Source organism: Canis lupus, chromosome 21, assembly GCF_003254725.2.
Source record: "Canis lupus dingo isolate Sandy chromosome 21, ASM325472v2, whole genome shotgun sequence".
Classification (NCBI taxonomy): domain Eukaryota; kingdom Metazoa; phylum Chordata; class Mammalia; order Carnivora; family Canidae; genus Canis; species Canis lupus.
This window is the reverse complement of record NC_064263.1, coordinates 40492521-40520386: the sequence shown is the minus strand read 5'-3', so window position 1 is coordinate 40520386 and position 27866 is coordinate 40492521. Positions and strand designations below refer to the sequence as shown.

The 27866-nt window shown below is 53.5% G+C and overlaps 1 protein-coding gene across 9 annotated transcripts in view; it reads left to right on the top strand.

Moving 5' to 3' along the window:
- Positions 1–27866, top strand: part of ABCC8 (ATP binding cassette subfamily C member 8) — a 75937-nt gene that overhangs the window by 38835 nt on the left and 9236 nt on the right. For 4 of the 9 annotated variants that reach the window (XM_025459652.3, XM_025459650.3, XM_049098847.1 and 1 more), the window contains 19 exons: positions 971–1011; positions 2186–2331; positions 4093–4198; positions 4351–4467; positions 4848–4923; positions 5615–5720; positions 13762–13812; positions 15556–15591; positions 16293–16391; positions 17479–17563; positions 18384–18464; positions 20168–20305; positions 21734–21859; positions 22892–22991; positions 23224–23465; positions 23558–23724; positions 24832–24901; positions 25410–25567; positions 27483–27575. In XM_025459652.3, the coding sequence (XP_025315437.3) occupies positions 971–1011; positions 2186–2331; positions 4093–4198; positions 4351–4467; positions 4848–4923; positions 5615–5720; positions 13762–13812; positions 15556–15591; positions 16293–16391; positions 17479–17563; positions 18384–18464; positions 20168–20305; positions 21734–21859; positions 22892–22991; positions 23224–23465; positions 23558–23724; positions 24832–24901; positions 25410–25567; positions 27483–27575 (2038 nt within the window). The remainder of the gene's footprint in view (positions 1–970; positions 1012–2185; positions 2332–4092; positions 4199–4350; positions 4468–4847; positions 4924–5614; positions 5721–13761; positions 13813–15555; positions 15592–16292; positions 16392–17478; positions 17564–18383; positions 18465–20167; positions 20306–21733; positions 21860–22891; positions 22992–23223; positions 23466–23557; positions 23725–24831; positions 24902–25409; positions 25568–27482; positions 27576–27866) is intronic. The other 5 variants (XM_025459657.3, XM_025459654.3, XM_025459656.3 and 2 more) reach the window with 3 other exon arrangements.

Genomic DNA, 27866 nt, shown 5'->3' with positions numbered 1-27866 from the left:
GCAGGTGTGATATGCAGGCAGCATCCGGGACTCACAGAGCCTGTTCTCTACATCATCTCCTCTTACTTTGGAGGAAGCCAGAGTGTGCGAACAAGTAAGTACAAATTTACAAAAACCAGGTGAAGAAACCAAGGCCCGGGAAGGGTAAATGACCTGCCCAAGGTCAGGGACTCTACCCTCGTCTGACTTGAAGTCCAGCTCCCTTTGCTCTGAAGAAGGAGGGGACCCCTTCTGTGCAGGTGCAGCAAAGCACCTGCCCCACCTGGGCATGGACTCTAAGCCTTAGAGCCAAGGGAGACCCCCTTTTAAGCTGTTACGAATCCCCAGCCAGCATGAGTGAGTTTGAAATCCTTCCCAGGAGCCTTGAGAGATTAGGACACCCCTAAGCCTCAGAGAGAAGCTGGCTTGGGATCCCTGGGTGGCGCAGCGGTTTGGCGCCTGCCTTTGGCCCAGGGCGCGATCCTGGAGACCCAGGATCGAATCCCACGTCAGGCTCCCGGTGCATGGAGCCTGCTTCTCCCTCTGCCTGTGTCTCTGCCTCTCTCTCTCTCTCTCTGTGTGACTATCATAAATAAATAAATTAAAAAAAAAAAAAAAAGAAGCTGGCTTGAGGGGGTACGGGGACCAGAGGCAGAGGAAGGGGTAGCAACCTGGTGCCCCCAGACACAGACGCTGCTGACCCCTAGTTGGCCAGAGACAGTCCTCTTTCCGCCACTTCTCTCGCTACTGCGCACAGGGCTTCCTTCACACCGGCCACCTGGAGCAGAATAAAAGCATCGAAGCCTTTGTCTGAAGGCTGGGTCTCAGACGTGGGGGCAAGAGTCCTGAGGGAGGCAGGGTGAGGAGCTGGAGGGGCCGCAGAGCTGGAGAAAGGACCGCCTGGGCCGCACGGCCTCCGGGCTGGCCTGGGCAGCTTCACCTTTAGCCATCTCATGCCTCCCACTAAACTCCCCTTGTGCTTCCTCCACAGTTTTCATGAACACGGCCATCCCCATCGCAGCAGTGCTGATCGTAAGTGGACCCCTGCTGCCTCTCCGGCGGGGGCGGGTAGCAGAGTGGCTGTGGCCAGAGGCCACCCCGGGTCTGGCCTTTCTGCACAAGGGGTTCGGATGAGGCGCTCAGCACTGGGCGCCTCATCCAAAAATAGGGCGACAGATTGCAGATCCGTCCCCGACATCAGGTAGGCAGGGGCCTCCGCCTCTGGGCCTGGAAGACCAGTGGCTTAGGTTTTAAAGAAATCTCACTGTCTTTTAAAAAGAGCTGTCAAACTCTTAAATTATAAAAATAAAACACATTTATCGCAGAAGCGTTGGGAAACTCAGAAAAGAAAGGACAAAAAGAATTTAAAACACTCTTGATCCCACTGGCAACGTTGTCAATGTGTTTCTTTCCGGTCTCTTTTTAAGGCACGTAATATGACATCTTTACAAAAATAGGATTGTGCTGTGCATGCTGTTTTGTAACCTGCTTTTTGAAATTTCAGTACGTGGCACAAACAATTCTCCGCGTCATTCAGTAGTACGACAGAGTTTGTCTAATGCGATTTTGACCCAAGCTGTGTGGGAGTCCAGCAGTGTGGGCCGAGGTGTGCCCCTCCAGAAGGGCCCAGGCCCTCGCCCGCCCAGGGCTCCCACCCGGCTTCTGTGACCGCCACAGTTCTTTAAAAAGATGCATGTGTTTCCCCCCCTCCGGGGCCGGAGTCTCTGAGCTGTGGCGAGTTCACAGCCTGTCAGGCACACTTGGGAATTCACTTTTGACATGATCTGCTGGGCTGGTTCTGGCCTGGCTCGTTGAGGAACTCTGGGTGACAGAGGCTGCTGAGCCACCCAGGTAGCCAGCCAGGTAGCCAGGGGCGGGCACAGACAGGAGGTGGCTTGGGAATGACCAGGGTACATTTTCCCCGACTGGGGACTGCTGTCTGAGGGGAGCAGAGCTGACCACCCCGAGGGCTCCTCTGGTCGTTCCTGGCAGGGACGGGGCAGGACAGGGAGCAGCGGCCCCAGCCCTCCAGCTCAGAGTCCTGAACTTGCTGGAGACATTTCGAGGAGATGACTAAAGATGATGAAGGGGTCTCTAAGTGAAAGTTCTCCTTGGGTCCCCTGCTCCAGGCCAGGGGCCGAGGGCTGCCAGTGTGGGAGAGGCCCATGCTCCGCGTCACGCATCTCACATGTGCCTCTGTCCACAGACCTTCGTGGGCCACGTCAGCTTCTTCAAAGAGGCCGACTTCTCACCCTCGGTGGCCTTTGCCTCCCTCTCGCTCTTCCACATCCTGGTCACACCACTGTTCCTGCTGTCCAGCGTGGTCCGATCTACAGTCAAAGCTCTAGTCAGGTGAGAGGAGGGTTCAGCAAGGACTCTGGACGGGCAGCTCGTGTGGTGGCACCAGGGCTTGCTCCGGTGACCACTACAACTACAGCTGTTCGGTCATAGACATGCTTCCCTGTTGATCTGGGCCTCTCTGAAGGTGGTCCTAGTTGGCCAGAGGGACATAGCCATGTGTGGCTCCCCTCCATGCCATCCCTGAGAAGGAGTCAGGCAACTGGCTTGCATACCTCCAAGGAGAGGGATTCAATGGCACATGCAAGACAACTCTATAAAAAAAGGAAAAAATTCAGTATTGAGTCAAAATGGGTATCTCCTCATAAATCCTACCCATCAGTACTAGTATCACCCTCCAGAGCCACCCAGGGTGGCTCCCACTGTTCCTCCCCACATGGCAGCCCCTCAGACTTCAGAAGGTATCCACTGAATCTTTGTCTTCCTCAGGCTGAACATCCCCTCTTCTTTCCACGGGTCCCAGAGCCTTCCCGACCCTGGTCAGTAAAGCAGCTTCCCCTAAGTGCCTGCATGTCCTGTTCCCCGATAGCCTGCAGCTCTGGGGGGCCCCCACTACTGGGCTCTAGAGCTGGCCACTCTCCCAGAGGCATCACCCCCTTGGGAATGAAAGCCTGAGGGCAGAGGGCTGAGGTTTCGGCTGGGGAGTTCCATACCTGGAGTGTGACGATCTCCTTGACCCTCTGAAGTAGCTCCTTGGAAGCCAGACCTTGGCCTGCCTCTGGGGAGAGCCGGCTGTGGCATTTCCCTCTGCCAGTGGGACCGCACAGTAACAAATGTGCTCTGTACCCAAGCCTCTTCAACCTTGAGGAAAGTGACACCCCTGTCGCATGAGGCCCTGGCAGGTCCTAGGCAAGCTGGCAAGGAGAAATAATCGTTGGAACAAAGTCCCTGGTGGAAGGAGCAACTCACACGAGGAAGCTCTGGCCAGGGTTCTAGGGTAGGAGGGAGCAGAGCTCCAGCAGGATTGTGGTCAAAGGAGTATATGACTAGGGAGTAGTTCAACCAGGGCTGGGAAACGATGGCTCCCATTTCCAGGCTGGGCTGCGCTGATTCAGTTTAATTGGCCATGGCACCGTGACTTCTAATGACCATCCCTCCTCCCCCACCCCACCCCAGCCCAGGATGTGACTCTGTATAGAAACCGCAGGTTCCAGGATGCTGGCCCAGCTGGAGATCCCTTGTGCTCACCTGGAATCATTTCCATAATCTCACGGTCACCAGGCTATCTGAGGCCTTCTCCTCCTTGAGTTGGGAATAATGGCAACCTCCCCAGTGGGAAGCGTTTAACACAGTGTTTGGCATGCAGTATGTGCTCAATAATTGTTATTGAGTAATTATTATTGTTAATGACAATAATAATTAATCCAATAATTGGATAATATTGGACATTAATTGGACAATAATCCAAATCCTAACTAACCCTGACACTGACCAACCTTAACTCCAGCAGTAACTGGTAAAGCCCAACATCAAAGAACCAACTTTAACATTTACCTAACCCTAAAACTAACCAATCTCACCGTAACCCGGACCCTAACCCAGTCCCGCTGACTGGTCAACTGGAACAAATCCGGAGGACGACTGCCCACCATGGATGCCCTCCAGTCTGGCCCCCTCCAGTGTGGGCTTTGTGGGGACAGCACCACAGGACCCAGAACCTTCTCAGAGCTGCTCTCTCAGGCTGCGCCCTCCTCCCTCTCCCCCTCCCCTCTGCCCCTGGCAAGGGTGAGGGGTGTCTCTGTGCTTCCTCTGCAGCGTGCAGAAGCTGAGCGAGTTCCTGTCCAGTGCAGAGATCCGTGAGGAGCAGTGTGCGCCCCGCGAGCCTGCGCCGCAGGGCCAAGCCAGCAAGTACCAGGCAGTGGTGAGTGCCCGGCTTTCCCCCCTGCCCCTCTCAGTGTTTTTCTCTTGTGCCCTGCTGTGTCCTGCCTCAGCCTTTGCTCACAGGAAGGGGGACTCCCTTCCCTGCCCCCGTCCCAGCCCTATGGATCCTTACCTCCCCCTGACCATTCCCAGCCCCTTAAGGTCGTGAACCGCAAGCATCCAGCCCGGGAGGACTGTCGGGGCTTCTCGGCCCCGCTGCAGAGGCTGGCCCCCAGTGCAGATGGGGATGCTGACAGCTGCTGTGTCCAGGTGAGTCCGAGACCCTGCACCCCCACACCTGGCTCCCTGGCGCCATTTCCAGGAGGGAGCTCAGCACCAGAGACCTATGTGCTGAGTCCTCTGACCTAGAGGTCACCCTGCCTGCCTGGAGTCCGTGGCAGTCCCCAAACTAGGGACAAGTCTTCCTCTTCCGTTGAATGGGGGAACACGTGATTGTCCTCTTGGAGAGGGTTCCTTGGGCAGGGATCAGCATGAGAAGGCCATGCCCCCACTCCCCTGCCCTAGAAGTGATCCAGGGCCTGAAGTCTGTCTTTTGGCTTTCATGGGGGAGGGGAGGCAAGAGACTGGTCACACTGAGAACCCAGCTGCCTCTCTGTTCTCTTCTGGGCGGTGGGGTACCACCAATAAAGATCATTGGAGGCTTCTTCACATGGACCCCTGATGGAATTCCCACACTGTCCAACATCACCATCCGCATCCCCCGAGGTACGGCCGGCTCACCTCTCCAGTCTGGGGGTGCCCCCTCCCCCTGTCCCACTGAGTGAGAGAGAAAAAGAAAAATCAGCACGTATTGAGTACCTGCTCAGTGCTCACCCTTGGTGGATACTCTGGGGTATGAACTCCAGAGAGAGGTGGGCTGCGTCCTCTAGGAGTCCACATGCTAGTGGGAGTGCAGAAGCAAGGACAGGACGAGACAGCGGGACCTTGATGTCCAACCACCTGCGGCAGACATACGGGTGCTTCACAGAAAGAAGAGCAGTCCCGAGTAGCCAGGGAAGGTGCTATGGAAGAGGTGGGGTACCTGAAAATGAGCAGGATCCCTCGGGCCGTGAGGCACAGTGGGCATCCTGGCAGAGGCAATAGTATGAGCAAAGAAAGCATGGAGGTGGGGTGGACATGGGACCCAGAGTGGCCTTTGTTGGGACCATGAGGAGCTGGGCTCACACTAAGGAGCAAGAGAAAGGAGAAGCAAGGACTTAGGAAGGAGTAGAGGATCACTAGTAGAGGAAGGACCTGGGAAAGTTTCCAGAAGGAAAGGCTCAGAGGGGGATTCCAGGTGGAAGGAAAGCAAATGGGAGTCCCAGGGTTGGGTGTATCTGTCTGTTTATTTTTCTGGGTGGCAGTCGTTCAGACTCCCTCCTGCCCCAGTCCCATCTGCTGCCCACCCTCCCTGCAGGCCAGCTGACCATGATCGTGGGGCAGGTGGGCTGCGGCAAGTCCTCGCTCCTCCTAGCCACCCTAGGGGAGATGCAGAAGATCTCAGGGGCCGTCTTCTGGAACAGGTACTAAATGCATCCTCAGGGCTCAGTTAGTGGGACGAGCTGCCAGTGGGCAGGTAGGCAGCCTTTCAACATCCTCAGTGGAGGGTGCATCACGCACTTATCCAGTTCTCAATTAATGCTGTTCAATGTTATTCTCATCATCATCATTAGTACTTATTAAACCCTTACTATGTGCCAAGTACTTTGCTAAGTGCTCTGCATGCATTATTTCATTTAATCCTTATGACAACCAGCAAGGTAAGAACTGTCAACAGCTCTTGTTTTATACAGGAGGGTTCAAACTACTTTGCCCTAAGTCACTCTGCTAGTAAGCGGCTGAGCTGGAACTCTAACTCCATTCCGTTTGACTCCAGATCCCGTGCTCACTCAGCTGCACTGCCTCTCTGTGTGGGGAACTGCAACACAAACACTGGTTTCCAGCTTGGTCATCAGCAAAGCCGGCACAGACCATTCAGTGGGTGTTTTGAGGAGCCAGAGATAACCCAGACAAACGTGGGCTTCTGGACAAAGATCACTGTCTTAATTAAAGAGCCAGATCCCCGGGTTGAGTCAATCACGAATCTATTATTTATACCCTCCTACTTCCAAAAATCACTTGAAACCAGTTGATAAAGGATGCATATAAAATAGAAGCTTTTTAAAAAGAAGAAAAGAAATGAAGAGGGTGAGGCTCGGGGGCTCCCCTCCCTGCCAAACCCTCAGCCCAGGGCAAGGGGCACCTGACAGGTATGTAGAGCACTTGTAGGAATAAAGTCTGCAGCCAATCCAGCAGAGGACAAGCTTTCCCTACAATCATTTCTAGGGGGAAATTATCATTCAAGAAGGCAGGTTTTCATAGGCCTGAGTGCAGAACTGAACAGAGAAAAAGACCTCGGGCCCAGTGTCTGAATATCTGTAGGCACCTCCACTTCCTGCTTTTCCAAAATGTCCCTGAATGGTGCATCCAAGAGATGGCAAGTTTCCCTCCTCGGTGGGGCTATGGGCTGGCAGACAAACTCTGGGTTTCCCATGACGTCAGTCCCTGGGCTCTTTTTTTTTTTTAGTATTTATTCATGAGAGATGGAGAGAAAGAAGCAGAGACACAGGCAGAGGGAGAAGCAGGCTCCATGCAAGGAGCCCAATGCAGAACTCGATCCTGGGACCCCAGGATCACACCCTGAGCTAAAGGCAGACGCTCAACCACTGAGCCACCCAGGCATCCCTGGACAGAGGGGTCTCTGTCTCCATTCCCCATCTTATTTGGGGGATTTCCCAACATGGCCTGACTGGGAAGGAAGAGCATTAGGTTTGAGGTCCCTTTGTGGGTCCCTTGTACCAACTGTCCCTTAGGGCTCTGAAGGGAGGAGGCCTGGCACATTGGCTGACAGCATGTGTCTGCAAAGGGAAGATGGGATCACGGATCCCAGAGATTGGGGCTGCCCCTGGATTCTGGGGGCTGTGTCCCACTCAGCATGAGTCAAGCCCCCTGTGAGCCCTCTCCTTTTGCCCCACTTTCTTCATCTCCTCCCCAGGCCCCAACCTCGGGGTGGGTGAGCTCGAGGATGCCTCACACCAGCATCAGCCCCACTCTGTCCTCTGCAGAGGCAGCAGGCATGCTTGGCAGGGGTTCAGCCCCCACCCCTTCTCTAAGCTTTGCCAACCCTCAGGGTCTGACTACCGCCACCTGTCTCTTTGAGAACCTCTGCACCAGCCCAGGGGATCCAAGGGGACCTCCCTAGGGCAGCTAACGTTGAGCAGCTCTTCTGTGCAAGGCACTGTGCAAGGCACTTTATTACTTCATTGTCCCAGGCAGTCTTCACCAAGCTCTGTGAGGTAGACATCATTAACCCCACTTAATAGATGAGGAAACTGAGGCAAAGCAAGTTAGCCGAGGCCACAGCTCTCAAATGGCAGAGGTAGGGTTTGCACCTAGGTGCTCAAGGCCATGGGCTTCACACTGAGTCCTGAAAGAGAAGGAGTCTAAGAGCTGTGTGAGGAAATCGTTAGCCTGGCAGTCCCAAGGCCAGCAGGCCCCATGACCATGGCACCTCCCTACCTCCTCAGCAGAGCCACTGTCCAGGTGCTCACAGCTCTGTCCCCATGACGCTCCCCCTCAACAGGCAGGTGGGCCCCAGCTCCCCGATCGGCTCCAGTCTGGGGAGTGGGGTGGTGATGTAAAGGTCCTCTCACCCCTCCAGGACCCATTTGCCCCTGTCCACCGTGCAACTTCCATCCCAAGCACAGCGAGGCACATCCGGGTAGCCTGCAGCCAACCCTAGAAGTTGCGAGACTTTGTTCACCACTCAGCTCAGGCTCCAGTCTCTCTACCTTGATGTATTCACTCAACCCCTGTTTATTGAGCACCTACTGTGTGCCAGACCCTAGGCACAGCGACAGCAATGCAAAGGTGATTAAGACACGGGCCTTTTATGGGAGGGGAAGGGAGATCAGTGCCATAGTTGAGCGCAGAGGAACAAGGATCTCTGTGGCCAAGAAGGGAAGGCTCACGTGGATGTGGTATTTGGGCCTTGAAGGATGAGCGGGTTTCCTCAGATGAAAGAGGCAAGGGTAGGAGGAGAAGGTGTTCCAGGCAGGGGTACGGCCTGGGCAAAGGCAGGCTGATCAGAACATGATTGTGGTACCTGGAGCACTGAGGGTGTGGGGTGCAGGGGCGGACCACAGGATGGGGGCCTGGCTCGGCTCGGACACCCCTGCATCCTAGGCCCGGGAAATGCATTTTGGCCTGAAGTCTGTACAAGAATCACGCTGGGGATAAAGGAAGGCGGAGGGGAAGGGTCTATAGAAAGGGAGACAGGAGCTCATTACGGTGGCTGGGAGAAGGAGTCTGGACACACGCGGCTCAGTTGCCTTCATCTGCCATTTGCCTCTCAAAATCCTGGACGTGTACAAGCTCTGTCTGGTGCACCTGCCCTGAACAATGAGTTAGTGAAGTGCGGGGGCCGTGTGGTGAGGGCCCCCCTCTTACCTGTGAGCTCCCTGCCTCAGATACTGGCCCCAGTCCGCAGGGGGATGAGGCCCTTGCAAAGTGAGCAAGAGCAAAATAGCATCTAACGTGGCAGCCATTCCTGCAGGTCTGCCTCTCTGCAGCCCAAGGCAAGGGTGATGCCAGACTGTTCCAACGTCTCCGTCTACACCACAGCCAGGGCCTGGTGACCAGGCAGCCAGAAAGAGTTCCAGGAGGCAGGACGCAGGGAGCTGGGGGATTAGGAGGCGCAGAAAGCAGATAGCAGCAGAGCTCTGGAAGCAGGCTGCCTGGGTTCAGATCTGGGCTCTGTGCTTTGGGAAATTCTCCGACCTTTCTGTACCCTTTATTCCCATGGGGTTGATGTGAGGCTTAACCTGGCATGTAGTAAGTGCCCTATAAATATTATCATAAATATTATTCTTTGACAATGTACTTCTATGGCAGGTACAAAATTCCCCTGTTGCTCTCGAATTGCGCTCCAGCCTGTCTCCCAGGAGAGATGGTAGTCAGCCCCGGGGACAGAGGCCATATCTTATTTGTCTCTCTGTATCCACAGTGCCTTTGCTAAATTTGCTAAGTGAATAAACAGGGAACAATTTAACCTTCAAGAGACTGCCACCACAGATGTGTCTTTACATCTCTCTCTTCCTGCACGCCTTTGCCCGGGCTGTTCCCCTAACCCAGAAACCCACTGCACAATTCCCCACCAACGTGTGGAAAGCGGGAACCCTACCCGCGCATGCCTCACGCTGTGTTTTGATTATCTACTGATGTGTCTGTCTCCCCCCATGACACTGGGCTTCTTGACGACAGAACCGAAGGATTATTCTATGTCGTACCCCGAGTGCCCAGCACAGGATGTATATTTTGTGAACTTCTCCATGTAGACTACAGAGGAGAAGACCTACCTCCAGGGAGTTCACCCAGGGACTCTATCCTGGGTGGATAGAGACACGCAGACTGAGCCCCAGGGTGGGCATGGAGGGTCCAGCAGGTGAGGTCCTGCATTCCAGGCTGGACGTTTACTGCAGCGGCCCCGGGCAGATCCAGCACATTCGCCGTCAGCCCCGGATCTCAGGGAGAACCTCGTGGCTCCCACGCATCCACCTTAATGATAGGTGCCTGCCGGTGCCTGGCTGTCTGCTTCAGAGCACTACCAAGCTGGGAATTTGCAAACTCTCTCTTTAGTATCTGAGAAGAAAACATTTTGATGAAAAGTTAATATTAGCAGATATACTCAAGTGAAATTCTTTCCCTAGAAGTAAGGAATAGGGCCATTAATGACCACAGGAGACCCATTTTAAATGTCCCCAGGGAGCCAACAGGAAGCAATGCCCTGAGGAGAGCACTGGAGTGGGGAGGAAGGTTCCATTTCCTGATGAGGAACTACAAATTAGTCTCCCGGGCGCGCCCTGCTGCCCCTGCTCCCACCATCTGCTGAGGCACCCACGCAGAAACCATTTGTTATTTCTGTCTGTGCCCACTCAGGAGGCCTGGGCCCAGCTTGCCCTGGGTCTGCCTCAGGATGCTGTTGTCTTGTGGGGGTTGGTGTGAAGGTCACCTCCCAAGACCCCTGATTCCCTAGGAGGTGAGAAACAGCCTCCTCTCATGACTGCCTTGTGGTCCCATCTGCCCATGCAGTTCCTGGAGCCTTTGGGGAGTAGGGGTAAAGGGCTCAAGTGACCCCAGGTTTCCTGGAGGAGGCCGGTCAGGTGAGATGGTAAGCAGACAAGACAAGGAGCACTGCATGGAGGTGATAAGCCAGGTGGGGAACCAGATGGTCTCTGGTTGTAGTCCTGAGTCTGCCACTTGCTTGCTGTGTGACCTTGGGCAGGTTATTTTACCTCTCTGAGTTTTAGTTTACTCTTTGGGACAATGAGGAAAACCCTTTCCTCTCTCAGAGACTTGGTGTTAGGACCCAATGACATGAGTTGGAAAGGGCTCTGTGGGTAAAAGGTAACATTTTAAGGTGGCTACAGGCCTGTCAGGGGCAGGATGAAGGGACCACGGGAACCCAAAAGTTCTAATTTTCTCTTCCAACCTGTTTCTACCTTTTCCCTGTTTATTGATTGCTGGGGTCTTAAACGAGTGGTGGGCCCATTCGATTCCTCCTCTGTATGCATCTTGGGGACCAAGCACTGAGCTGAAAGGATGATCCCCCTGTTTTGCAACCCCACGTCCTTGCCTCCAACCAGCTCGAGGCTGTTTGTATATACACTGTCCCAGCATCACTGAGGTTTGTGCCATGACCACAGTTTTATGCAGAAGGAAACAGAGGCTCCCCTAAGGAAAGGGAGTCGCCGAAGATCTCACAAGCAGGAGCAGAGCAGCTCCTCAGGTTACGAACTCCAGAGCCCATATTCTTTCCAGCTCTGCGCTGCCCTGCCTTCCTCCTCTTCCTCTGGCCCCGGCCCCCGGAATCCTGTCCCGGCATGGGGTCCTCCCCTCACTTCAGAGTTCATTTTAGTGAAAAAATTTGAAAACCTTCAAAGTTTTTAAAATTTACATTGTTCTCTGATTCTGGAGGGATGACAGTTAAATTAGAAAAGAGGCACAACTATAAAGAAGCTAAAAACCACTTAATATGCCATCACCTAGAAGTTTCCAGTCTCCTTTCTGCACATTTGCAAAGAGTTTGTGGGTCCTTTTCCCCAAAATTTCTACAATGATTTCTTACTCCTACTCCTCGTGGCCCTCATAACCTTCTGACTTCTGTCCCTGTCTGCTTTGCCCTACCGGCGTGTGAGGCCGGTGCTGTGCCCTGCTCCAGTGCGGTGCGCACACGCATGCCTCACTCCTGGCTCGTTGGCGGGAAGGATGTGGGTGGGAGAACCAGGGAGTATTGTCCTTCAGCTCAGTGCTCGGTCCCCAAGGCACAGGCAGAGGAGGGATGCAATGGTCCCAACACATTTAAGACCCCAGGAATCAATGAGAGAAAGTATGCGCCACATGTACCAGTTTGTACTTTTCAGATGGAAACATCTACTACACACAAAGGCCCGGGGAGGCTCATTCTAGGGAGGCTGGGGCGACACTGGGAAAAGGCAAAGATGTACCTGGATTCATACCAGGTACCCAGCTTCCCCTCCCTGACTGTAACACTGGGCATGTCATTGCCAACTCCAAGCCTCAGTTTCCCCTATCTGTAAAACGGGGATGCGAACCCTTCTTTATAGTGTTGGCCTGTGGATGACGTGGTGAATACAAAAACATCTTCACGCTGTTCCGGGCATGAGGACGGCCCCCAGTGAGCGCAAGTCTCTCCCCCTCCCTTCTTCCCAAATCATTAAGATGTCAGTTAATAACCTCCCTTTATTATAAGTCTGTCGTGTGCTAAGCAATGTGAGGGCTGGAAAAGATGCTCTTCCTGCCTTAAAATCCCACTGGAGATAAAAGACTTAGCCAGGAGCTGATTAGAGAGTAAGGTAGTCCATTATAAGGGCTAATTGAGCAGCCCAGACAATGATGCAAACTGAGTTAGGGCCGAGAGCGCTCACTGTGCGCTGAGGTCCTCAGAGAGGCTGCAGATGTGCTTTCTCCCAGATAAATAACAGCCTTTGCAACTCTGGAAGCAGTCAAGGCAGGAAGATTCCAGGGACAAGCTTATCTGTGCTGTGGCCAGAGCTGGAATTTGTAAGCTTTGGCTTTTCATCTGTCTCACGTTACCAGCTGCCCAGAAATGACAGCAATCTGGTGGTTGGAGAACATGAGGTTCGCTGAGGTTGAGAGAATGAGATGAGATCCCAAAAACCAGAGAACAGAAACCGAGGGTACATGTGACTACATATCCATCAGGATCTCCCCTCAGTCCCGCCCCTTGGCAAGACACAGAAGGGACGCATCAGGCTCCTTTCCACTCCTGATTTTGTCCAGCCCAGGGTTTCTGACAAATCACAGTGAAGTAACAATGGTCGTTAAGAGCATGAAGCTTTAGGACCACCCGGGTCGCTCAGTGCTTGAGTGTTTGCCTTCAGCTCAAATCATGATCCTGGGGTCCTGGGATTGAGTCCCGCATCAGGCTCCCCATAGGGAACCCACTTCTCCCTCTGCCTATGTCTCTGCCTCTCTCTGTGTATCTCTCATGAATGAATAAATAAAACCTTCTTTTAAAAAAAGGCATGGAGCTTTAGAGTCAGATAGCTCTATGTTCTCTGCGATTTGTTGGCTGTGTGGCTCTGGGCAAGTTACTTAGCCTCTCTGACCCTCACTTTCTCTGACTGTAAGGTGGAGACAGTCAAAATCAGCCTCCTTCCTATGATTATTTTAAGTTTAAAAAAGACAATACTATTACGGTGCTTATCACAGTGCTTACAAAAAAGTTCAATATAAATGTTAGCTAGTTTTAGTATGATTAAAGTAAGATCTGTATGAAAATAGAGCCAATTGCTTTTCCCCAAATGTGCATGTCAGAAGCACACATTCTATTGGCAGAAGGTTGACAGGTGGTGTGGGGCAGGAGAAAGAGCACTGGCAAAGTTGGCACCAAAATTCAAGTTGCCTCACTCAGTGTTCTCAATTTTTTTTTTTTTTACCATAATCCATGGTGTGAAACATATTTTACATCACAGTCCACTACATTCATGCATTGATAGAGGAAAAAACTTCACCAAAAATTACACATCTTAATCACATGCATACTTTCTTCGGGGGGTGGTGGGGGAGGAGTTGCTGTTCACTTACCTCAAACCCAGTAAGTGGGTCCCAATCTACAGTTTGAAAGCACTATATAAATTGATTCTGACCTTGGCAAAGTCACTTTCCGTCTCTGAGCTTTAGTTTTCCAACTGGAAAACCATTGTGATGCTAGCCTCACTGCTGCTCTGAGCCAGTGCCAGGAGCACGGATTTAGCCCTTGCTATTTGGAGGGTGCTCATCTAGGTGCTGTGGGAGGTACAGAGATGAGAAGAGCAGTTTGTGCCCCCCCCAAGGAAGCCATTTGGGGACACTGGGAGGGATGGGAGGGATGGGAGGGACGGGGGTTGCAAAGATTGCTGTTCTCCGAAGACCTCTGTGATGGAGAGAAAGTCAGTGGAGTGAGAAGTAACTGGTGTTGGTTTTTCCCATTTTGTGCCCCAGCAGCCTTCCTGAGGAGACGGGAGAGGACCCCAGGTACAGCCTCGGAACTGGGTTAGAAGTGGGTCCCAACAAAGGGAAGAAGCTGGCGGGCTGGGAGGGCTGGGAGGGTGTGGGGTACGGAGTCCCGATTCCAGGGTGTGCAGCCTACATCGTGTCAGAGGCACAGGGCCTTATCATAAGGCACGCTTTCTCAACAATGGCAAAATCTGGTTCTTAGAGAAAAAACTTAGACATTCTCGTCTGTGGCCCTTCAAAGGGCCATATCACATATAAACAGATATACAGTGTATCTGTGGCTTAAAAATTTCATAGTGAACGGGGGCGCCTGGCTGGGTCAGTCGGTGAAGCATGCGACTCTTGATCTCAGGGTCGTGAGTTCAAGCCCCATGGTGGGCGTGGAGCCTACTTAAAATGATAAATATATACATACATACACACAAGCATACATACATGCATACACATTTCATGGTGGATAGTCAGAAAGTAGCTTCCCGCCTCCCACAGGCTGTGCTAATGGGTATAGAGTTTATTTTGGGGAGGTAATAAAAATGTGGAATTAGTGGTCATGTTTGCACAACCTTGTGACTATACTAAAAACCATTGAATTGGAAAACAAATGTGGCAGGGAAAAGACAATTAGGAAAAAAAAAAAGTGTTTAAAGAGGCCCTAGGGAATGATCCTGAAAAAAAAATGTTGAGAAACAGGCCTCTGAAAGAGGAGATGGATATCGCCCAGGCCGGACAGAAAATTCGGCCTGATTTCTTTATGTTTAGTGTACAGGCCTGAAAAGTCCAAGTGAAACCGATTCACGAGGCTCTGAGACCCTCAGAACCCTCCCTACCCTCACATCCCCCAAGAACATTCGAAACACACTGGAGGTGGTGTGAAGTCGGGACTGGGAGCGATGACTCAACTTTGTAAATACACTTAAGCTCCTGGCCTTCGCTCTGACACCAGAGTGTTTCACTTCCTCGTGTTTTCTCTGCCCTTTCTCCCACCTTGTCCCCAAGTGCCGGGATGTGATGACAGGCCCAGCCTCCCTGGCCTTAGTAACCACGGTTCTTGAGCCAAAAGGCCAACCTCATGGTATGTGACAAGTATGACCGTGCGGATGAGTACAGCGGGACGGAATAGCTGACACCTGAGCCGGTGCAGGCCGTCCAGGGCTCGTGGGCACTGCAGCTGACCACGTCTCTCCCAGCAGATCCCCTGGATTCCACTGCCGTCTTCTGACGGGGCCACACGAGGCTTCAAACCGGGCCTGAGCCCTCTCGGCCCTCTGGCTGCCTCCCCGAGAGCTCCATGGGCTGTAGGTTCCCACACACGAGCTGCCGGCCTGGCCTGACCCCTTCCAGACAGCCCTCCCCGTCCCAGCTGCTTTGACAGCCACATCTGTCTGAGGCCAGTCTGCACCCTTGAGCCCTGATGCAGAGGCTGAGTCTGGAGGAGCCACTTGGTGGCCTTCATACTCCTCTGACACAGGATCCCCCCACACACGCACACAAGCTTACACTGTCGGTGCCCGTCCCTCCTTCTCCCTCTCAGCTGGGGCCCTGGGCCCTCCTCATGCACCCTGCACGTACCGGGGATGCTACCCAGGGTCAGGCAGTGGAGGCTCCCCCAGGACGGCTAAGCCCCTCTCCACACACCTCCGTGCAATATGTGTGGCTGCACCCTTGGTCCCAGGGATGATAAGGCGCACACATGGCGGGTTTGAGGGGGCCCGAATGTCTGTGAAGAAGCTGGTCCATGCGTGGGAGCCCTGAAGCTGTGTCCTTTCTTCCCTGCTGCAGCCCAGAGCGGGAGACAGTGGCTGATTCGGACGTCAGGTACTGTGACCTGGGAACACCTGAGCTCTGGGCAGACTTCCCCGGAGGGGCTCTCAGGCCCAAGGGAGCCACAGAACTCGGAAGGCAGCCCCCTACCCCAGGCCCCAGCCCAGCTGCAGGGAGGAGGCCCAGGAGGGCTCTGTGCTCCGTCAGCTGGTTCAGAAGCCACTGCTGCTTCTGTGCATCAAGCTGCTCCCTTCACACCAGACCATTTTTATCCCCCGCTCCTGGTGTTTGGTCTTCAAAAACCATATCACATTAAATGTGGTTTCCGTGGCTCTGCTTTTTTAAAGAGTTCCACTTGGAACTTTCCACTTGGAACTGGAGAGTTGCCTACTAACATCAAAATCAAGTGGTTTGAGGGCCACTCAGAGAAGAAGGAAATTAGGGGTTGAGTGTTTACTTGGTCTGATCACACTTTGGGCTCCTCCCAGCTCTGGGTGAAGATTCAGGGATAACAGACAACAGGACTGGGACAGGTTGGGTGTGGGGCAGGGCAACATTGAGGTCCTGTCCCCGCTAGGCTGCTAAGACCGGGGCACCTGAGCCGCCCCAAGCCCTGGGGAGGGAGAGGTCACTGCGCCCACCCAGAGCTGACTCCTGCCAAGTGCACCTTCCCAGTCTAAACCATCTGCTTGACAACTGCCTCTGAGAATGAGCCCCTGAGAATGCCTCCCCTACTCCCGCCTGCTTTATTCCAGGAAGAGAGGCCCCGTGGCCTATGCTTCTCAGAAACCATGGCTGCTAAATGCCACTGTGGAGGAGAATATCACCTTTGAGAGTCCCTTCAACAAACAACGGTAAAAGCTTCTCGGAGGGAGACGGCTGGGGGAGGAGGGAGGTTGGTCAAGGGCAGCATTAGCCGGCCCTCCCCAGTGCCCAAGCCCTGCCAGCTGCCCGGCCCCTCCATCGATCACACACACCCACCATTCTGCTCTCCAGGATGCTTATCTGGATTCCAGCCTGTTCCATATGGTGCATCTGGAAATGATCCAGATGTGCCTGGGCATCAGGGCAGTCCAACTCCTGTGGGTATGGTGCGGGTGGGCGGTGGGGGCAGCGTTGTGTGGAAGCTTCGATGCCTTCCCTTGAGGCTAAGGGGAAGGCTGACCCAGCTTCCCACTATTCCCTACCCCCAGCTCAGCAGCTCATGCACTATTTTCCCTTCAATGATAATAATAATTGCTACCATCGATGGAGCTTTTAGGTGCCAGATGCAGTGTCCTGCTCTTTATATGCATGATTTCCTCTGATGCTCACAATAACCCCAGGAGGCAGCTACTATTAGTACCCCCATTTTACAAATGAGGAAACCAAGGCTCAGAAAGGTTAGGTAACTTGCCCAAGGCCACCCAGCCAATAAGTGATAGAAATGGGTCTCAAATCCAAGGCTGCCTGACACCCAATTACATGCCACCAAGACACTCTGATGCCTCCATGCACCCTGGCTGGCACCTGCCCAAGCTAAGAGCTGGCCGGTGAAGTATGAGAGGAGCAGGCTGGGCAAATATTTGATTAGCCATCATCATTACTGCCTAAACCAACCAGCAGTGATTTTCCCTGGCAGTGCCCCAAGTGTGGGCTCCAGCTATAGCTTCTCCCACTGCACAGGAGCCATGGGCCCCTTCTTGTCACTTACGTGGCATATTTGCTACCATCCAATTTCATCTTTCAAATATTTAACTGGCCCCAGGACCCTGTGAGGTGCTGCCCTCAGCTCTTTCAAGCTCACATGGTGTTTGCTTGCACCTAGGCAGAAGGCCATTAAAGCCATTGCTCACCCCGAGCACAGCTGCCCAGAAGTTAATGACCTTCTGCGAGTGGTCAGACCCAACTCTGGCCAGGCTGACCAGCCGTGTCCGCCCCCTCCACTCCCAACCACTCCAGGTACAAAATGGTCATCGAGGCCTGCTCCCTGCAGCCGGACATCGACATCCTACCCCACGGAGACCAGACTCAGATCGGGGAACGGGTTAGTGGCAGCCTCTGTGGGGGGACCTCGAGCTCCCCTGATCCCCACCTGTCACCACCAGGGAGAGCAGGTAACTGGAAAATATGAGAGGGTAAAGGTGGAAGAGCTGCCTGCATTGACATCAAAATGGTCCTGAGCCCCGGGCTGCTGGCCATCCTTGGCAGCTTTGCAACTAGTGCCTTCCTGGGCTGGAGGTGGGTTGGCATCTCCTTCATTCGTGCGGCACGCATATACTAAAGGCTCACCTGACACTGTGGTAGGCCCGGGGCCATAGCCTTCATGTATACTCGCCATGTGGGGCCCTTCCTCCGTAAGCTTAGGCAAATAGAACTCTCCCAAGACTGTCCTCCTTAGGTGTGATTTTAAATCCCTACTCCTCTGTCTTTTTTTTAAATATTTTATTTATTTATTCATGAGAGACACAGAGAGAGAGACAGAGACACAAGCAGAGGGAGAAACAGGCTCCCTGTGGGGAGCCGGTGTGGGACTCGATCCCAGGACCCCAGGGTCATGCCCTGAGCCAAAGGCAGATGCTCAACCACTGAGCCACCCAGGTGCCCCCCTACTTCCTCTGTCTTAGTTGTCGTCTGTCAGATGGTCCCCAGCACCAACCTGATGAATCTTCAGACATAAGTGGGGATCACACTCTCCAACTGCTAATGAATTTAGTAAACAAGTTCTTCCTGTCTTCAAGGTGAAGAGGGGCAAAGAGGTGGATAGAGCCAGGCCTCCATCTCAAAGAGCTCACAGCCAAGTAAGGGTCAGGACAGTCTTTTCTGAGGGGCGATGAGAGCACGACCTTTCCTCTCTTTGGTCATAGGGCATCAACCTATCTGGTGGCCAACGCCAGCGAATCAGTGTGGCCCGAGCCCTGTACCAGCACACCAATGTTGTCTTCTTGGTGAGTATATTAGCTGGTATCTCCCTTGGGGCCCTCCCTCCCTCACTGCCTATACACACACACACACACACACACACACACACACACGCACATGCATGCACACGCACATGCACACCACCCAACAACCTCCCTCTCCAGGAATAAACCTCTCCTGCTAGAGATATTACCTAATCATTGATGGGGAAGCTGAGGCAAGGATAGTGCACATGACCCACTGTGGACATCACACTGAACTCTGGGTAGCTATAAGGGGAAATGAGTAGTAGTTACAGGCCACCTCCCTGTAGGACAGCCCCAAACTATCAACACTTATTAGTCCCACTATAATCACGGCGGATACGTAGAATGTAGGCTTCCACTTTGCATCCCATGCCCAGAGCAGACATCGCTCAATGATCACAGCAGTGGTAATAGAAAATTCAGCATTATCCATGAACGCAACTCGGCGAAACCCCACATCAAGTTTCCGTGGGCAACTTAACCTGGCCTCAGAATCCTTCTCAACACAGTGCTCCAGATAACCACTAGCAATCAAACATGAGATCAGCTTATTAGCTAACCCTTTCCTATTTCATGCCACATTTTGTGTTAGGTGCTGTGGTTGTCACTGAAGAATTCTGAGAGCCAGCCCTCGGCCTCAAAGATTCAGATTTCTAACTAGGGAGATAGAGCTCACCCACACTCAAGAGCCACAGCCCAGCTGAGTCAGGCTGCGTGGTGCAGTCTATAAGGAGCCTTATCCAAGGAGACAGCTGTGAGGGCTAGAATAGTCAGGGAGAGCTTCCTGGAGGAGGACATTAAAGAGGAGTCAGTTCAACAGAAGGAAAGAGGGAGGCTGTTTGGGTAGGGAGTCAGAAGAAGGAACCTCAGGTCTCTGATCCTGGCTTTCTTCTCCCTCTGCCGCCCCCAATACATATAAATGCTCCCCACTAAACACATTTCAAAATGCAAAGGTTCATCGTCTTTGGTACCACCTGGCATAGCACTTTACAAAGCCCTGGCTTCTTCGTGGTCTTAGATGAGCTTTAAACAACCTTGTTAAGAAGAAATAAAGTGGGTATTTTGGTTTATTTCAGCAAAGTTGTATTAAGCTCCTACTCTGTACCTGGCATGGACATAAGGGGTGTCGGTTCCTGGGGGCCTCACAGAGTGGACATATAACTATCACAACTGGAATTGAGAGGAGGGAAGGCAAGGCATGGAGGTCAAGAAAGGACAGAGGAAGAGCTAGGGTAGAGCGCTGAAGAATGAGTAGGGTTAACCAGGCAGGCAAAAGGAAAAATGGCACTTCAGGCAGAGGAAAGAGCATACATAAAAACCTGGAATGGCAAGTTCCCTGGAAACCTGGAGTACAGGGAACTTGGACTGAACAGATAAGGGAGACCAGAAAGCTAGACTGAGCAGGTCATAGAGGGACTAGATTACCATGCTAAGGAATTTGGACTTCATGGGCAATGGGGAGCTATTGAAGGTTCAGGAGTCAAGAAGTGCCTGTGATTACATCTGCTTGAGAGCAAGAACTAAAAACAGCCTCATTTTAAGATGAGCCGCCTAAAGCCTGGAGAGGTTAAGTGCATTGTCCAAGGCCACACAGCTAACTAGTGTCAGTCCCTGGACCAGAGCTGGGATAACTCTGGTGGGTTTTTTTTTCTCACTCTTAACCCCCTCCCCACACTTGCCCCTACCTTCTCTCCTCTGCCCAGGATGACCCCTTCTCAGCTCTGGATGTCCATCTGAGTGACCACCTGATGCAGGCTGGGATCCTTGAGCTGCTCCAGGACGACAAAAGGACAGTGGTCCTCGTGACCCACAAGCTCCAGTACCTGCCACATGCAGACTGGGTGAGGGGCCACAAGGAGGTCAAGCTATGGAGGGCTGAAGTGGGAGAGGCAGGACAGCTTCAAAGGAGTCAGTGTCTCAGTTGCACTTGCTGAGGGCCACAAAGCCAAAGAGATCCACACTGAATGGTTTCATGCAGGCTGAGTGGCTCAAGCAGATCCTGCACAGGCCAAGGGTTCAGTATCCCCTAGAGCTGCCGACGTTCCCATCCTCACCTGGGGCCCCTGTGGGTACATGCAAGGCTGACACCAAGAAGTCTCAGAACGAAGCAGACACTCAATTCCTACCTTCTGTTTATGGCCCAGTTTGATGGCTCATCCCCCTGGCCTTGGGACTGCCTGTTTGGATGGAAGAGCCATCTTCCCACCCTCTGACCCACCAAGGAAGCATTTAAGTCAGGATCAGATGGAAAAATCTGGAAACAAACAATGCAAGTAGCAGTAGAAACTTCAATATTATCAATAGAGTGCAATTTTGCGAGACTCCACATTAACTGAATTTCTATACTCCTCAATATGTCGACAACAGTTACTTTTTGATTAATTGGAAAGCATTTAAGCTTTAAGTCGGAAACCATGTGACTTTTAAAATCTGGGCCTTGCCTCTGAAAATTGAGGGGCTCCTGGAGCTGCACGCCTGTGCTAAATGGGCCTCAGTCTTCCTTCTACCTATGGTAAAATCCTCCCTCTATTATGAAAAAGGGGTGGGAGGAATCCATATTTTTTTAAAAATCTTATAATAGGTGCAGAAGATCTATGAGTTTCCATGGTGACCTGGGCAGGGCAGTTCCGGACAATCTTTAGTCCAAAGAAGGCAGACAAAGACATGACTGACTTGAAATGTCAGTGATCAAGGCTCCCAGGCATCCTTCCCTACACCCCAGTGTGGGCTGGGTGGGGGGAAAGGAGCGGGGACAGGGCTCTGAATTAATGACGAGTGTCTAGGAGTGCGAAACACTGAGTGTTTCAAATAAAATCAGTTTTTTTGATTTCAAAGAGGCAAGGCCCCACACACTTAGACCAATAGGTACTTTGTCAACCACTGGTGGGAACTACCAGACCTGCGGTCAGGAGGAGCTGAAGGTAGCGTGCATTTAGCTGTTAAGTGTGTGAAAACAGCTGCCCCTGACAGAATCCCGGCAAGGAATCCGACAGCCTGACCAGGGTATACTCATTTGCTCTGCAAACCCCCTTAGCATCCATGGGGCAACCACTGAGAATTACACCCCCAGAAGTACCGAACTCTAAATCCTGACAGTGCATCGGTGAGGGAGGGTAGGCTGTCAGTCCCGGCTCGCAGCAGTGGGAGAGCCAGGGGCCAGGTGTATGGGGGGAGGGGATGGGTGCAGGTCCATCTCAGACTCCTTGGGGAGGGGTGGTGTGGCTGCCACCACCCTTTCCCATCAGCAGGGTCTGTCTCTCCCTTCCCAGATCATCGCGATGAAGGATGGCACCATCCAGAGGGAGGGCACGCTCAAGGACTTCCAGAGGTCTGAGTGCCAGCTCTTTGAGCACTGGAAGACCCTCATGAATCGGCAGGACCAAGAGCTGGAGAAGGTGAGTGTGTCCTAAGGGCCAGGCAGCCAGCCTCTGAGAGGACGGTTCTGTTAGAACTGAACACACAGAGGTCTTCCTAGCCCTCATTGCCCTAAGAAAACCCCTGAAGGACAGATGTGGGGGCTGAGCATGAACCTCCCTGTCGGAGGAGAGCCAGGACCTGTGCCAGCTACTCAGGGCAGAATCAGTGGACACCTTCCCCTTATCCTGAAATAGTCAGAAACCATTTAGTTATAAAGCTTCATGGAAGGAAAAGGCATCAGCTTCAGGTAGAGCTGGATCCAGGTAGTTAAACACTCACGGGGAACCTGTACCGCGCCCTCCCGTGGCTCCGCTCCCCTCAGCCTGGCCTCATTCTCCTGGTGGCAGAAAGAGCTGTCAGCAGCCTGGAGCTCACATTGTCCTGGCTCGACACCTCCACCAGCAAGAGACTGCCTGTCTCATGACAGGCAGCGGACATCCCAAGCTAACTGTCCTTCGTCCACTTTGGTCACATGCCCACCCTGAGTGGCCCTGGGGCCAGGGATGGGGAGCGTGAGATTGGCTGGTGCTGGGTCTCAGCCCTGGAGCCTGAGAGAATGATCAGCCCACCTGAGTCGCAGCGACCCAGCATCGAGGGTCCCTACTCCCACTGGAAGAGTAGGCTATTGTTAGCTGATAAACGGGAAGGAGGAAATTCTGGTAAGACGGGCAGCCCGGGTGGCTCGGCGGTTTAGTGCCGCCTTCAGCCCAGGGCCTGATCCTGGAGACCCGGGATCGAGTCCCACGTCGGGCTCCCTGCATGGAGCCGGCTTCTCCCTCTGCCTGTCTCTCGTGTGTGTGTGTGTGTGTGTGTGTGTGTGTGTGTGTGTGTGTGTGTCTCTCATGAATAAATAAACAAAATCCTTAAAAAAAAAATTCTGGTAAGACAAACTTGTGGTCCACTCAGACCCTCCCCCAGAGGTGGCAACCTGGAAACCCGACACTGGTCACTGCCGCCCCCCACACTCTCTTTCTCCCCCTGCACCCTCTGAGGATGTATCTGTCTTTCAGGAGACTGTTGTGGAGAGAAAAGCCACAGAGCCACCTCAGGGCCTGCCCCGGGCCATGTCCTCAAGAGACGGCCTCCTGCAGGATGAGGAAGAGGAGGAAGGTACAGGCAGTGGGATGGGCAGTGAAATCGTGGCCTGAGCTCTGCTTGACCATGGGGGGCAGGCGGCCAAGGCTTGGGGTTCAGGGAAGGTGGTGGGGTAGTGTGACTTCCATTCGAGCCCTTCCCCTCTGTGTGCCTCAGCTTCCCCATCTGTAAGTAGGGATAACGTGCCCCCCGTTCGCCCTCAGAGGGGTGCACAGTGTGAAGCCACGGGGGGTTCTTGCGCCTGCAGAGGAGGCCGCCGAGAGCGAGGAGGAGGACAACCTGTCCTCGGTGCTGCACCAGCGAGCCAAGATCCCGTGGCGAGCCTGTGCCAAGTATTTGTCGTCCGCCGGCATCCTGCTCCTGTCGCTGCTCGTCTTCTCCCAGCTGCTCAAGCACATGGTCCTGGTGGCCATTGACTACTGGCTGGCCAAGTGGACCGACAGCGCCCTGACCCTGAGCCCCGCGGCCAGGAACTGCTCCCTCAGCCAGGTGTGGCCGGCGGCCCCGGGGCAGGGGTCAGGGAGGGGAGGCCTGGGCCGGGGACACCCCCAGGAGCCCGCCTCCTTCTCTGCCCGGCCCAGGAGTGCTCCCTCGACCAGACTGTCTACGCCATGGTGTTCACGGTGCTGTGCAGCCTGGGCATTGTGTTGTGCCTTGTCACGTCGGTCACCGTGGAGTGGACAGGGCTAAAGGTGGCCAAAAGCTTGCACCGCAGCCTGCTGAACCGGATCATCCTGGCTCCCATGAGGTACCCCTCTCCCCCAGGCAGCCTGGGCTGAGGGCAAGTCCCTGTTCTCTGGGCCTCGGCTCTCCCATCTATAAAGTGGAGCTCTGCAACCTCTGTCACAGGCTGCGGGGCGCGGGGCGTGTGGCCCCGAGACGCGGTGTGTGCCAAGTGCTCTCCTCGGGGCAGAAAGCAGAGGAGAACCAGCATTTACTCAGCCACACACAGTGCTAGGAGTCTCCGTGATCAGCTCATCTAATTGTCACAGCAGCCCTTCAAAGTGAGCGTCTGCAGGCTCCACGTAGATCTCAGTTTCCCTTCCCCAGGCAGGTACCATCTGCCCATCTCCACCCACAGATTCGGCTCTCCCCTTCCCCCCTCAGCCAGCCTGCAGGTTCTGACACTGGAGACACAGGGACATGTTTTGATCTCCTGGAATGGGATGGACACAAATCCCAAAGGCCCCTTGGTGTGAAAGAGTTAGTTTAAGATGGTCCCTGCCCAACCAACTGGCTGACTCAGCTTTAAAGCTCGACAGGCAAACAGGTTACTGGCCTCTTGTCGGTGCCAGGCCTCACCATCTGACTACGCCTTTGCTTTTCAGTCTCATGAGCTCTCTGTGGCCCACAGACATGACCTCAAGGGTAACTTACCCTCTATTTGTCCCAGATCTGTGCTTCTGAAACTCTCTGGTTAGGGTTGGGCCCGTCCTGGATCACAGCCAGAGTAGCCTCACAGGGTCAACCAGCTGACGGGCTGTCCCCAGAGCCCCGTTCCCCCTGGCAGATCGTCCCTCTGGAGAAGACTCTGTGTCCTCAGGACAGCTGCTGAGTGAGTCAGGCTGAGCAAGCAGCTGAGGAAGGTGGCCATGGTCACATGTGGGCTGGAGAGCCAGAGAGGTTAGTGAGGGGCCAGCACCCCTTTGGGCAGCTGCAGGAATTCTCAGGGACACAGACCAGATATCTACAGACTTGCAAAGGCAACCACCCGTAGGAAGCTAGACACGGGGATGACTCCAGAGACACTAAAATCAAAGAAATAAGTACCCTCATTCAATAAACAGGAAGATAATCAAGATAAACAGATGAACAGATAAACAGATGAGTAACCGTTCTTCTGGTTGCATCTTAGGTTTTTTGAGACCACGCCCCTTGGAAGCATCCTGAATAGATTTTCAGCTGACTGTAACACCATCGACCAGGTACACAGCACTGTGACCCATTTCCCCAGTTCAGAGAGAGGCCAGGCCCCCGAGCTTTTCCTCTCTGGTGCTGCCCCCCCGCCCCACACCTAGTGATCAGAGCCCTGTGGGAGGAACCTAGTGGGCCCCAATCTGATTAAAATGCTGCCTCTGGGCCTGGGGCTTCCCCTGTGAAACCAGCAAGATAAGGCTGAGTGAGGGCAACCACATCCCTTTGGCTTTCATCCAATACCCCCTGGCTCACTCCAGTAGGGTTCCAGCATATTCTGAACCAAGGTGACTGATTTTGTGAAGAACATGCATTTCGATTCAGCTTGTGTTCTTCATTTACCACCGTACTAGATGGCGAGGAAACAAAGTCCTGACTCCTGCTCTCAGGGAGCCTACGGGGTAGCTGGAGCGATAAGACGTGTGCCTGTAATAATGTGAGAGAGCAAAACATGGCAGGGGTAACACCCTGAGGATAAACACCAAAACTCACCTCCTTCTCTCCCCCTCCCTCCGTCAGCACATCCCATCCACGCTGGAATGCCTGAGCCGCTCCACCCTGCTCTGTGTCTCAGCCCTGGCTGTCATCTCCTATGTCACGCCTGTGTTCCTCGTGGCCCTCTTGCCCCTGGCCGTGGTGTGCTACTTCATCCAGAAGTATTTCCGGGTGGCATCCAGGTGACGGCAGCCTTTGCCAGCCTCAGGGGGATGAGGGATGGGAGGTGCTTTGCCATGGGTAGTTCGGTACTCATTGACAGGGTAATTATCAAAAAGTAGTAGAGTCACAATCCCCCTGAAACGGAAAGTAGAAATGAAGGAAAAAGAGAGACTCATTTTCCACCACCCTGATGTAACCATCTGCTGGCACACACGCGTGTGCACACACACACACACACACACTGCCGGTAACATCTGAATTATTTCCTTAGGCGAGATGATCAGGAGTGGAACTGCCAGGTTGGGTGTACGATCACATTCATGCCCTTCATTCATTTTGCTAAAATGCTTCTCAGGGGGGATTGGAGTCCAGTGACCGCTCTGATTGCGGATGCACGAAGTCCAGGGCACCTGATGGGAGGGCTGCTATGGCAACCGTACCTCCCAGCCGAGGGGGCCCGAGCAGGCCCCGAGGCCTTGACCTGAGGGAGCCTTCCACATTCATCACATTCGCCCTCCAGAGCCTCGGGAGCCACACGGGCTTCTTTCCGACTCAGAATTTCCTAAGAACGTTCTCTAGAAGTTCTTTCTGGGAGTGACTCTGTGAAAACTCATAGATTCAAATAATTCTAGGGAAAATCTGAAAGACTCTCTAGACCCCGTGTTTATCGAATTGCCAATTGCAACCTATCAGCGGGGTCACGAAATCAGTATTACAGGCCGCAGCCAGCCTGTTTTTTAAAAATGAAAGTGAACAGGAAATATCAGATGGTATGAACATAGAAACAGTGAGTTTTGCTTCATGAAACCTTTGGGTCGTGGAGAAGGGTGGGTGTGTGGGCGCGCGCATGGACTTATAACATAAAAATGTATTTCTTACTGTAGGTTATAATCAAAAGGTTAAGTACCTTTCCCAAGTGCACAAGGTTGATTAGTAACTAGAGTCAGAATGCTGATTATCAATAAAAACAATTACATTTAGATGCATTTTGACCATGACTACCTTGCCCGAGTACTGGGTAGAGTAGGATCTCCTGGCACCCGCGAGGAGCATGTTGATGTTCACAATCACTGTGGCTTTTTAAACACTGTACAAGCTGTTTTACAAAGTTCATTTCTCCTGCCAGAGAAACCACCCTGTTCCCCTGGCATCCTCTCTGCCCTGGGGACAGTCTGTTCAGGAAAGCTGCTTCCGGCCTTGCACCCCCACACACACTGATGTGCTTGTCACTGTGCAGCTGGGGGGAGCAGGAGCCCTTCTGTTGCCGTGGAAACCTCTGGCCTTTGCCCCTCGAGGAGCTCTTTATTTTTTTTTTTTTTAAGATTTTATTTATTTATTCATAGACACAGAGAGAGAGGCAGAGACACAGGCAGAGGGAGAAGCAGGCTCCATGCAGGGAGCCCGATGTGGGACTTGATCCCAGGTCTCCAGGATCACACCCCAGGCTGCAGGCGGCACCAAACCGCTGCGCCACCGGGGCTGCCCCTTGAGGAGCTTTTTAGATACTGGCCTGTGATGTGCCTAAATCAACTGTGGCTCCTGGGGAGGCGACTGAAAGCCCTTGGAGGCTGGCACGACCCGAAGGTCTCCTCTGGGCGCCCTTCGTGTCTCAGGTCCTCTCTCCAGCTGTGTGCAGGGGCAGGCTGCTGACCTGTGGAAGGGAACCCCCAGTGCCTGCCTAGCTGTGCTGCAGAGTGAGGGACAGACACCTGGGGGAGGAGGACAGGGCCCCAGATGACAGTGACGGCACCGGCACGCTGAGGGACAGACACACGGGGTGGGGGGATGGTACCGTGGTCTGCCCACAGGGAGATGCCAAGACTCAGACAGGGGAAGCCATTTGCCCACACAGTGTTTGGGGGGGAAGCTGGGGTTCAGACCCAGGCAGAGCCCCAAGCCTGCCCTCTTACCCTTCTGCTCTGCTCCCTTGCACAGGGACCTGCAGCAGCTGGATGATACCACCCAGCTCCCTCTGCTCTCCCATTTTGCTGAAACTGTAGAAGGTCTCACCACCATCCGGGCCTTCAGGTACCAGATCTACCCCGAGGTGGGGGTGGGTGGGAGTGGGGCCAGGGCCACAGGTCCTGTGACTCAGTTGTCAGGGCTCGGCTTAGGGAGGCCCAGGACACAGGTCTCTCAACCCCTCCTCAGGCCCCAAAGCCCAGAGGGGTCGGGTCCAGTGGGCTCCACTGTATGATCCAGAGAGGAAAATCGCAGCCCTGCAGCCAAGTCCAGAGCCTTTGTGAAGTAAGGAAGGGCATGCAAAGAAATAGGGCTGCAACATAGCCTCACATATCAAATGCTAGAAAGGCTTTTACA